General features: G+C 44.7%; 1 protein-coding gene across 2 annotated transcripts in view; it reads left to right on the top strand.

Annotated features, from left to right (window-relative positions):
* LOC109904581 (A-kinase anchor protein 6) overlaps window positions 1–12364 on the top strand; it is a 150639-nt gene that overhangs the window by 60514 nt on the left and 77761 nt on the right. For both annotated transcript variants that reach the window (XM_031787944.1, XM_031787945.1), the window contains exon 6: window positions 5794–5914. In XM_031787944.1, coding sequence (XP_031643804.1) covers window positions 5794–5914 — 121 coding nt within the window. The remainder of the gene's footprint in view (window positions 1–5793; window positions 5915–12364) is intronic.

The following is a 12364-nucleotide window of genomic DNA, read 5'->3' as shown; positions in this document are numbered from 1 at the left end:
GCAATAGAGATTGCATCATCTGTGGATCTGTTTGGGCGGTATGCAAATTGGAGTGGGTCTAGGGTTTCTGGGATAATGGTGTTGATGTGAGCCATTACCAACCTTTCAGCACTTCATGGCTACAGACGTGAGTGCTACGGGTCTGTAGTCATTTAGGCAGGTTGCCTTTGTGTTCTTGGATACAGGGACTATGGTGGTCTGCTTGAAACATGTTACGAAGAGCGTGATCACACAGTCGTCCGGAACAGCTGATGCTCTCATGCATGCCTCAGTGTTGCTAGCCTCGAAACGAGCATAGAAATGATTTAGCTCGTCTGGTAGGCTTGTGTCACTGGGCAGCTCGCGGCTGTGCTTCCCTTTGTAGTCTGTAATAGTTTGCAAGCCCTGCAACATAAGACGAGCGTCGGAGTAGTATGATTCAATCTTAACCCTGTATTGACGCCTTGCCTGTTTGATGGTTTGTCGCAGGGCATAGCAGGATTTATTGTAAGCATCCTTGAAAGCAGCAGCTCTACCCAGCAGCAGCTCAGTGCGAATGTTGTCTGTAATCCATGGCTTCTGGTTGGGGTATGTACGTACCGTCACTGTGGGGACGACGTCCTCGATGCACTTATTGATAAAGCCAGTGACTGATGTGGTGTACTCCTCAATGCCATCGGAAGAATCCCGGAACATGTTCCAGTCTGTGATAGCAAAACAGTCCTGTAGTTTAGCATCTGCTTCATCTGACCACTTTTTGAAGACCGAGTCACTGGTGCTTCCTGCTTTATTTTTTGCTTGTAAGCAGGAATCAGGAGGATAGAGTTGTGGTTGGATTTACCAAATGGTGGCAGAGCTAATTTAGATTTTCTTTCCCTCTGGTTGCACATTTAACATGTTGATAGAAATTTGTTAGAACTGATTTAAGTTTCCCTGCATTGAAGTCTCCGGCCACTAGGAGTGCCGCCTCTGGGTGAGGGGTTTCCTGTTTGCTTATTTCCTTATACAGCTGACTGAGTGCGGTCTTAGTGCCAGCATCTGTCTGTGGTGGTAAATAAACAGCCACAAAGTATAGCTGAAAAATCTAGGCAACTAGTGTGGCCTGCAGTTTATCACAATATACTCTACTTCAGGCGAGCAAAATCTAAAGACTTCCTTAGATTTCGTGCACCAGCTGTTGTTTACAAATATGCACAGACCACCCCCCCTCGTGTGCTGTTCTATCCTGCCGGTGCAGCGTGTATCCCGCTAGCTGAATATCCATGTCGTCATTCAGCCAAGATTCCGTGAAACATAGGATATTACAGTTTTTGATGTCCCGTTGGTAGGATATTCGTGTCCGTACCTCGTCTAATTTATTGTCCAATGATTGCACTTTGGTGAGTAGTATTGACGGTCTTATGTAGCCAACTACAAGCCAGCCCATTCTGGGAACATGGTCCTTTATTTTGAAATGGAATCTTTTATTTTGACATCAAATGATTTACTGAAGTGAGAGAAATATACTGTACAGAAAATGGCATCTCAATGATGACTGTTTATTCTAGCTACCACTACAACCACAAAATAATGTGGTCTCTTGCAAAGAAGAATAATAAGGCTTTCTTTTTCTACAAAAGAAGTTGGTCTTTCAATTTAAGCATTATGTTTATTCACAATGGAATGAGATCTCACACACACTTTTTTTCATTCGGGCCTTACGTTCTTAACGTTGTAATCTGCTGTGTACAGCAGAAGCTCAGCACAACTCTTTGTCATGGTTCTCTCTGCTGTTTCATGCCTTACTTTGAGGGTCTCTCTCCCCCAGTGGTTATCACTAACACACAGAAGCTAGCTACTGTACTAAACAAGCTAACGTTCCACTCACTGGGAAAATACACACTTCAAAGACTAGGAATGGGAGAGTTATGTTTGTTGTGCTGATGATAAGCCATATAAAAATGTGAGTGGGCATAATGGACACTAAGCACAGAGCTGTTGTTCGTACCTGTACACCAAAACCAATTCAAGTTGCACAGGATTTTTTAACAATAATGATTTTATACATGTCATTGGTAAAATCCTTCCCTTTAAGCCTGAAGTGGACCCATGTTCATGAGTGAATGTTAAAGGATTATTTGACCCCAGATTCTTCAACACAGTACCCTCAGGGCTAGGTAGCAGAGGAGCCCGATGGGCGGAGATAAAGGAGGACAGGCTCATTATGAAGGCTGGAATGAAAAGGTATCGAACACATTGTATCTGTAAAAGATACCGTTCTATTTATTCCATCCCAGCCATTACAATGAGCCTGTCCTCCGATATCTCCAGCCACCACTGGTAGGTAGGCTACATTTCTGTGTCTCCTGATTTTAGAACAATTATATATGTAATTGGAAAAAGCCTTTCCTCTAACCTATGTTAGTAATTGAATTTTAAAGGATTATTCGACCACAGATTATTCAACAGTACCCTGAGTGGTATGTCGGTAGGCAGGTTCCATTTCTGTCTGTGTCTCCTGCTCCCCAGTCAGTCCTGCAGCAGACTTAACTGACTCCCCTCCCTTGGCTTTGAATCAAGCCTCATTTTAATCCTTTTAAGCCTCTCATTGTAATGATTTATTTTGTGGAAAACCATAATGAACCTTTGAATTTTAATGATGGCTGCCTGCTCAAGGATTCATTGTTTTGACTCTTTGGCCCTTACCTTTGCATGTCTTCGGGGAGGTGCTGTCGAAATCTATAGCCGAGGCTGCCTCTCCTCTTGCTGGCTGACTCGCCGCCACCACCTGCCGCTGCGTTTTCCTGCCTGTCGACTCAATAGCACACCTCTCAACCTTGAAGCTGATAAATACGAGACTGCTGCCATTCACTGAGACTGCTGCCATTCACTGAGACTGAGACTGAGAGAGGGACTCAAAAGGCTCCACCCAAGGAGAGGCAGAGGGGAGATTTCTCTAAGATGTGTGTCCGTAATGGCACCCTATTCCCTGTATAGTGCTCTGCTTTTGGCCAAAGCCCCTGTCCTATTCCCTATAGCGCACCAAGGCACTACACTATATAGGCAATAGGGTGCCATTTCAGAGTTGCAGCCTAAGTCAGCCCTGCCTGTTTAAAGGCACCATACAGGGATAGATATTAAATTCCCTCATTAGCAGCAGATGCAATTAACACCATCAATTAAAAGGGCCTTTCTATAAAAGTGTCACTTTAACTGCGAGTAGTGTCAATAAGGCGTCCAACCTTGCCTTCCAATTGCTCAGAGACACAGCGGCTCAAGTGATGGGCGGGGGTGTCACGTTAGGTACAGTATGTAGCACTGCTCTCCTATCAGGCAGCCAGCACCCCTGTGCGATTGATGTTAAGATTGATTTGAACAGAATAGAGGAGGGAAACACTAGTGTTCCTGTCAGGCCGGGGCTGTAGTGTGCACCACCCACCCAGCCAACCACTGAGCACAGAGGTAGTACCTACCTCTATGCTTAACACGGTAACATTTAACGCATGTCTACTTTCCTTATGGTGAGGGAGAGGGAAGGAGTTAGAGTGAGCGGAAGAATGATCTTTGAAAATAAACGCTAAAAGGGTAGGTTTGGGGGGGTACAGTAAGTGCTTTGTACACATCCAAGGCAACTGACAGAGAAATATTGTGACAGTTTAAAAGGCTATAAAGTAGCTCTGACAAATGGATCCTGCTGTGTGAGCCTTGATTTGATTCTCTAATGTGTTTGTTTGGTTAGATGCCCACAGATATCTGGTTCTACAAGAATTTAGTTTGGTATTGACGAGGAAAAAAACAAATATTGTAACGTATTTATCTATTTAAAAAGCCTACGGCAGCGTCCGTATAATGAGTGGTGGAGTTGAATGCCTCAGAGTGACATTCTTCTTCTGAGGCTTCACTTGTCACATGGTTTCCCATTTCCTGTCTCCCCTGTTTTGATATGATCAATGTCTACTGTATAACAAGGACTTAAAGGTCCATATTTACATTTTCTTTAATCAAACTCTGATTTTGAGTTTTAAGTTTCTCATCATTGACATCACCAAGGATTTGTCACGGACCAACAACACCACCACTCTTGTCAAAAGGGCGCAACAGCGTCTCTACTTCCTAATGCGGCTGAAGAAATTTGGCATACCGCCCCGGGTTATCTCCAAATACTACCGCTGCACCATCGAGATCATCCTGACCGGTTACATAAAGGCCTGGTACTGGAATTGCTCTGTCCACAACCGCAAGGCCCTCCAGCGGGTGGTGAAGATGGCTCAGAACATCACTGGGACCATGCCTCCATCCATCCAGGACATCTACTCGAAATTGTGCCTGAGGAAGGCACACAACATCATCAAGGACACCACACACCCCAGCCACAAGCTGTTCACTCCCTTACCATCGGGCGGACAGTATCACAGCATGAGGTCTGATACCAACAGGCTCAGAAACAGTTTCTATCCACAAGCCATCAGACTGCTGAACATTTGAACTGGACTGACCACCTGCTCTGCTTCTCCTCACCTGAGAACATATTACAACTGCTGCTACCAGACTCTTATTATACTGCTCCATTTATACACTTGCCCCCCATCCCCCCTTCCCCAAAACACCTGTAAATATTGGACTTTAAATTGTGCCTTCCTGTATTATGACTTATGCTAAAATGTTTATTCTATTCTACTGAGCCATTTACTTTATGTTCGTATTCTTATCTTGTATTATTTCTTATTGTTGCATTGTCGAGAAGGAACCTGCAAGTAAGCATTTGGTTGGGCGATGTATACCATGTGTATCCTGTACATATGACTAATAAACCTGTAAACTTGAAAAGGCTCATACAAAGAGCTCCGCCATGCTCATTGAAGTGACATACAGTATGTAGTACTAAGCCCAAACTCTATCTGCTCCTGTGTTAACTCTGTTGCTGCTATAAAGGAAAATAGAGAGTGTGTGTTGTGTTCATATTTCCCAGTTTGATGGTTGTTTATGCAATCTCATTCATAGTAGTTTCCATTCGACGGCTTTGTGAATTTGAGGAGAGTGAAAGGGAAGGGAATGACATCGGCAGCCTGACACAACTATGTCCAGAGAAGCCTAGATTAATACCGAAACGATTTGAACCACTAATGTGTCTAAACATGTAGCCACCCTCCGAGCCTTAAAAACCAAAGCCCTGACGATAATGTCTTTGTGGGAGCAGTTGCCCTTGTTCATTTCATAAATATTTGATGTTATTTCATGTCACAGGCTAGGGAGGGGGAAGTAGAGATTGGGCTGTGACAAAGGGAGGGAGAGAGTGTTGGAAGGGGGAAGGAGGTATGTGTGGAGGGTTGGAAGAAGCAGAGTTGAAGTCATGTTTAATTAAGATGTTTCTGTGCTTTAGAGGTGTCACTCACTAGCTTGGTCAGAGATCCAGTATGTCATGTTTAATTAAGATGGTTCTGTGCTGTAGAGGTGTCACTCACTAGCTTGGTCAGAGATCCAGTATGCATCTAACCCTGTTCACTCCTCCTGCACCCTCCTGAACCCGGAGCTCTACTACTGCGCCAGCAGTAATTGCCACCGCTTGTCAAATATTCCTTCTGTAAAGTCCTGCTGCCTTTCTAGCCCTCTTTTCAACCTGACGGTTAAGCTGAGGAGGAGGTGGACATTAGGTGATGGGCGTTTGTGGGGGGGGGGGTTGTGAGGATGTGACAGTCATTGTGTTCTGCAGGATATTTCACAGCCGAGTCATCTCTAACCCCAGCTCCTTCTCCTTGTCCTCTTCCCCCTCCTCCCTCCTCTCCTCCATCCTCCCTTCTCCACTCCTACCTCTCCTTCCTCCTTCCTGGACTCCAGTCTGCAGGAGTTTGAGTCTGACTTCCAGGAGCTCTGGGATTGGCTTATGGACATGGACTCTGTGGTGACGGACAGCCACGAGCTGATGATGTCAGAGGAGCAGCAGCAGCATCTCTACAAGGTGAGTGGCTGTTACTGACTAACTGTTACTGGCTGACTGACTGGCTGGCTCTTATTGATGGTTACTGGCTGGCTGACTGACTAATTGTTACTGACTGGCTGACTGACTAACTGTTACTGGCTGACTGACTGGCTGGCTCTTATTGATAGTTACTGGCTGGCTGGCTGACTGACTAACTGTTACTGACTGACTGTTACTTACTGTCTGACTGACTGTTACTGATGGACTGTTATTCACTGACTGTTGCTGGCTGGCTGGCTGACTGGGTGGGTGACTGACTGGCCGGCTGACTGTTACTGGGTGGTTGGCTGGGTGGTACTGGCTGGCTGTAACTGGGTGTTACTGGATCTCTGTTACTAGATGTCTGTTACTGACTGGATGGTGGTGCTCTGCAATGATGTCTGGATGGTGGTCTCTGGCGTAACGTCGTTTTCTTGACCCCCCTGTAATCGAATGTGTCAGCCAGACAGCCACTCACAAAGTAAAAAATACGGATCGCTGTCCATGGTGCTGAAGTTGCGACATGACTATGCGGCTGCCTATGGAATCGATGATAGGCTTCTTCTGTGTTACCAGGGCCTAGCTTAGCTTTAGCTAATGGATAACTGTTTATTGGTTGGCCTATTTGGTCGTAATTTTCTCAGGTTAAACCTAACTTTTGGAGCCTAACAAAGCTATCCACGGTGCCACAATGCTGACATTTAGACTGCTGGCTGGCGGAAATAATGTGTTACTTGTTCAGTAATTAAAGTTGGAAATTCAAACAATGCAGATTGTAAAATGTATGTTAGATGAAACAGCATACTAATCAGCTACCAAATGATTTTTGTCTCTCGAATATACAGCTGCAGAACCTGCATGACATGAGTCATGGACAGAAAGTTGTTGTGCGTAAAACCAGTCTATTAATGACAAATAGTACAGTCAGTCCACCCTCTATATACTAGCTTAATAGGGATTATTTCATTATGCAGTGTAGCCTACTATCTATAGCTATATACAGTATTAAACTGATATTTAGTTGCTATTTATAAACATATTATACAAATTATACATCAAATAGGCTAACAATTCTCCTGAAGTATTCCTTGCTGCGTCTCTTTCTCTCTTTCTCTTACAAAAAAAGTTGATCTGTGTCTGTGCTTATCTCTCTCTTTTGTTCATAGAGGGCTATAGTAGTGGATAGTGTGACTGGGTTATTGTAGCTACAGTATGTGACTGGGCTATAGTAGCTACAGTATGTGACTGGGCTATAGTAGCTACAGTATGTGACTGGGCTATAGTAGCTACAGTATGTGACTGGGCTATAGTAGCTACAGTATGTGACTGGGCTATAGTAGTGGATAGTGTGACTGGGTTATTGTAGCTACAGTATGTGACTGGGCTATAGTAGCTACAGTATGTGACTGGGCTATAGTAGCTACAGTATGTGACTGGGCTATTGTAGCTACAGTATGTGACTGGGTTATTGTAGCTACAGTATGTGACTGGGCTATAGTAGCTACAGTATGTGACTGGGCTATAGTAGCTACAGTATGTGACTGGGCTATTGTAGCTACAGTATGTGACTGGGCTATAGTAGCTACAGTATGTGACTGGGCTATAGTAGCTACAGTATGTGACTGGGCTATTGTAGCTACAGTATGTGACTGGGCTATAGTAGTGGACAGTATGTGACTGGGTTATTGTAGCTACAGTATGGGCCTGGGCTATTGTAGCTACATTATGTTACAGGGCTATTGTAGCTACAGTATGTGACTGGGCTATAGTAGCTACAGTATGTGACTGGGCAATAGTAGCTACAGTATGTGACTGGGTTATTGTAGCTACAGTATGTCACTGGGCAATAGTAGCTACAGTATGTGACTGGGCAATAGTAGCTACAGTATGTGACTGGGCTATTGTAGCTAGAGTATGTGACTGGGCTATAGTAGCTACAGTATGTCACTGGGCAATAGTAGCTACAGTATGTCACTGGGCAATAGTAGCTACAGTATGTGACTGGGCAATAGTAGCTACAGTATGTCACTGGGCAATAGTAGCTACAGTATGTGACTGGGCAATAGTAGCTACAGTATGTCACTGGGCAATAGTAGCTACAGTATGTCACTGGGCAATAGTAGCTACAGTATGTCACTGGGCTATTGTAGCTACAGTATGTGACTGGACTATTGTAGCTACAGTATGTGACTGGGCTATTGTAGCTACAGTATGTGACTGGGTTATAGTAGCTACAGTATGTGACTGGGCTATTGTAGCTACAGTATGTGACTGGGCTATTGTAGCTACAGTATGTGACTGGGCTATTGTAGCTACAGTATGTGACTGGGCTATTGTAGCTACAGTATGCTACTGGGCTATTGTAGCTACAGTATGCGACTGGGCTATAGTAGCTACAGTATGCGACTGGGCTATAGTAGCTACAGTATGCGACTGGGCTATTGTAGCTACAGTATGTGACTGGGCTATTGTAGCTACAGTATGCGACTGGGCTATTGTAGCTACAGTATGCGACTGGGCTATTGTAGCTACAGTATGTGACTGGGCTATTGTAGCTACAGTATGTGACTGGGCTATTGTAGCTACAGTATGTGACTGGGCTATTGTAGCTACAGTATGTGACTGGGCTATTGTAGCTACAGTATGTGACTGGGCTATTGTAGCTACAGTATGTGACTGGGCTATTGTAGCTACAGTATGTGACTGGGCTATAGTAGCTACAGTATGTGACTGGGCTATAGTAGCTACAGTATGCGACTGGGCTATTGTAGCTACAGTATGCTACTGGGCTATTGTAGCTACAGTATGCGACTGGGCTATTGTAGCTACAGTATGCGACAGGGCTATTGTAGCTACAGTATTTGACTGGGCTATTGTAGCTACAGTATGCGACTGGGCTATTGTAGCTACAGTATGTGACTGGGCTATTGTAGCTACAGTATGTGACTGGGCTATTGTAGCTACAGTATGCGACTGGGCTATTGTAGCTACAGTATGCGACTGGGCTATTGTAGCTACAGTATGTGACTGGGCTATTGTAGCTACAGTATGCGACTGGGCTATTGTAGCTACAGTATGTGACTGGGCTATTGTAGCTACAGTATGTGACTGGGCTATAGTAGCTACAGTATGCGACTGGGCTATAGTAGCTACAGTATGCGACTGGGCTATTGTAGCTACAGTATGCGACTGGGCTATTGTAGCTACAGTATGCGACTGGGCTATTGTAGCTACAGTATGTGACTGGGCTATTGTAGCTACAGTGTTTGGCTAGGCTATAGTAGCTACAGTATGTGACTGGGCGATTGTAGCTACAGTATGTGACTGGGCTATTGTAGCTACAGTATGTGACTGGGTTATTGTAGCTACAGTATGTGACTGGGTTATTGTAGCTACAGTATGTCACTGGGCAATAGTAGCTACAGTATGTGACTGGGCTATAGTAGCTACAGTATGTGACTGGGCTATAGTAGCTACAGTATGTGACTGGGCTGTAGTAGCTACAGTATGTGACTGGGCTGTAGTAGCTACAGTATGTGACTGGGCTATTGAAGCTACAGTACGTGACTGGGTTATTGTAGCTACAGTATGTCACTGGGATAGTAGCTACAGTATGTGACTGGGCAATAGTAGCTACAGTATGTGACTGGGCTATTGTAGCTACAATATGTGACTGGGCTATAGTAGCTACAGTATGTGACTGGGCTATAGTAGCTACAGTATGTCACTGGGCAATAGTAGCTACAGTATGTCACTGGGCAATAGTAGCTACAGTATGTGACTGGGCTATTGTAGCTACAGTATGTGACTGGGCTATTGTAGCTACAGTATGTGACTGGGCTATTGTAGCTACAGTATGTGACTGGGCTATAGTAGCTACAGTATGTGACTGGGCTATAGTAGCTACAGTATGCGACTGGGCTATTGTAGCTACAGTATGTGACTGGGCTATTGTAGCTACAGTATGCGACTGGGCTATTGTAGCTACAGTATGTGACTGGGCTATAGTAGCTACAGTATGTGACTGGGCTATTGTAGCTACAGTGTTTGGCTAGGCTATAGTAGCTACAGTATGCGACTGGGCTATTGTAGCTACAGTATGCGACTGGGCTATTGTAGCTACAGTATGTGACTGGGCTATAGTAGCTACAGTGTGTGTCTGGGCTATAGTAGCTACTGTTTGTGTCTGGGCTATTGTAGCTACAGTATGTGACTGGGCAATAGTAGCTACAGCATGTGACTGGGCTATAGTAGCTACAGTATGTGACTGGGCTATAGTAACTACAGTATATGACTGAGCTATTGTAGCTACAGTATGTGACTGGGCTATTGTAGCTACAGTATGTGACTGGGCTATTGTAGCTACAGTATGTGACTGGGCTATTGTAGCTACAGTATGTGACTGGGCTATTGTAGCTACAGTATGTGACTGGGTTATTGTAGCTACAGTATGTGACTGGGCAATAGTAGCTACAGTATGTGACTGGGCTATAGTAACTACAGTATGTGACTGAGCTATTGTAGCTACAGTATGTGACTGGGCTATTGTAGCTACAGTATGTGACTGGGTTATTGTAGCTACAGTATGTGACTGGGCAATAGTAGCTACAGTATGTGACTGGGCTATAGTAACTACAGTATGTGACTGAGCTATTGTAGCTACAGTATGTGACTGGGCTATTGTAGCTACAGTATGTGACTGGGCTATTGTAGCTACAGTATGTGACTGGGCTATTGTAGCTACAGTATGTGACTGGGCTATTGTAGCTACAGTATGCGACTGGGCTATTGTAGCTACAGTATGCGACTGGGCTATTGTAGCTACAGTATGCGACTGGGCTATAGTAGCTACAGTATGCGACTGGGCTATAGTAGCTACAGTATGCGACTGGGCTATTGTAGCTACAGTATGCGACTGGGCTATTGTAGCTACAGTATGTGACTGGGCTATTGTAGCTACAGTATGTGACTGGGCTATTGTAGCTACAGTATGTGACTGGGCTATAGTAGCTACAGTATGTGACTGGGCTATAGTAGCTACGGTATGCGACTGGGCTATAGTAGCTACAGTATGCGACTGGGCTATTGTAGCTACAGTATGCGACTGGGCTATTGTAGCTACAGTATGTGACTGGGCTATTGTAGCTACAGTATGTGACTGGGCTATTGTAGCTACAGTATGTGACTGGGCTATTGTAGCTACAGTATGTGACTGGGCTATAGTAGCTACGGTATGCGACTGGGCTATTGTAGCTACGGTATGCGACTGGGCTATTGTAGCTACGGTATGCGACTGGGCTATTGTAGCTACAGTATGCGACTGGGCTATTGTAGCTACAGTATGTGACTGGGCTATTGTAGCTACAGTGTTTGGCTAGGCTATAGTAGCTACAGTATGTGACTGGGCTATAGTAGCTACAGTATGCGACTGGGCTATTGTAGCTACAGTATGCGACTGGGCTATTGTAGCTACAGTATGCGACTGGGCTATTGTAGCTACAGTATGCGACTGGGCTATTGTAGCTACAGTATGTGACTGGGCTATTGTAGCTACAGTGTTTGGCTAGGCTATAGTAGCTACAGTATGTGACTGGGCTATTGTAGCTACAGTATGTGACTGGGCTATAGTAGCTACAGTATGTGACTGGGCTATAGTAGCTACAGTATGTGACTGGGCTATTGTAGCTACAGTATGTGACTGGGCTATTGTAGCTACAGTATGTGACTGGGTTATAGTAGCTACAGTATGCGGCTGGGCGATTGTAGCTACAGTATGTGACTGGGCTATAGTAGCTACAGTATGTGACTGGGCTATAGTAGCTACAGTATGTCACTGGGCAATAGTAGCTACAGTATGTCACTGGGCAATAGTAGCTACAGTATGTGACTGGGCAATAGTAGCTACAGTATGTCACTGGGCAATAGTAGCTACAGTATGTGACTGGGCAATAATAGCTACAGTATGTCACTGGGCAATAGTAGCTACAGTATGTGACTGGGCAATAGTAGCTACAGTATGTGACTGGGCTATTGTAGCTACAGTATGTGACTGGGCTATTGTAGCTACAGTATGTGACTGGGCTATTGTAGCTACAGTATGTGACTGGGCTATTGTAGCTACAGTATGTGACTGGGCTATTGTAGCTACAGTATGTGACTGGGCTATAGTAGCTACAGTATGCGACTGGGCTATTGTAGCTACAGTATGCGACTGGGCTATTGTAGCTACAGTATGTGACTGGGCTATAGTAGCTACAGTATGTGACTGGGCTATTGTAGCTACAGTGTTTGGCTAGGCTATAGTAGCTACAGTATGCGACTGGGCTATTGTAGCTACAGTATGTGACTGGGCTATTGTAGCTACAGTATGTGACTGGGCTATTGTAGCTACAGTATGTGACTGGGCTATTGTAGCTACAGTATGTGACTGGGCTATTGTAGCTACAGTAT

The sequence above is a fragment of the Oncorhynchus kisutch genome, linkage group LG14 (genome assembly GCF_002021735.2).
Source record: "Oncorhynchus kisutch isolate 150728-3 linkage group LG14, Okis_V2, whole genome shotgun sequence".
NCBI classification, from domain to species: Eukaryota; Metazoa; Chordata; class Actinopteri; order Salmoniformes; family Salmonidae; genus Oncorhynchus; species Oncorhynchus kisutch.
Note: the sequence above shows the minus strand (reverse complement) of the source record. Positions and strands in the feature narration are given on the sequence as shown.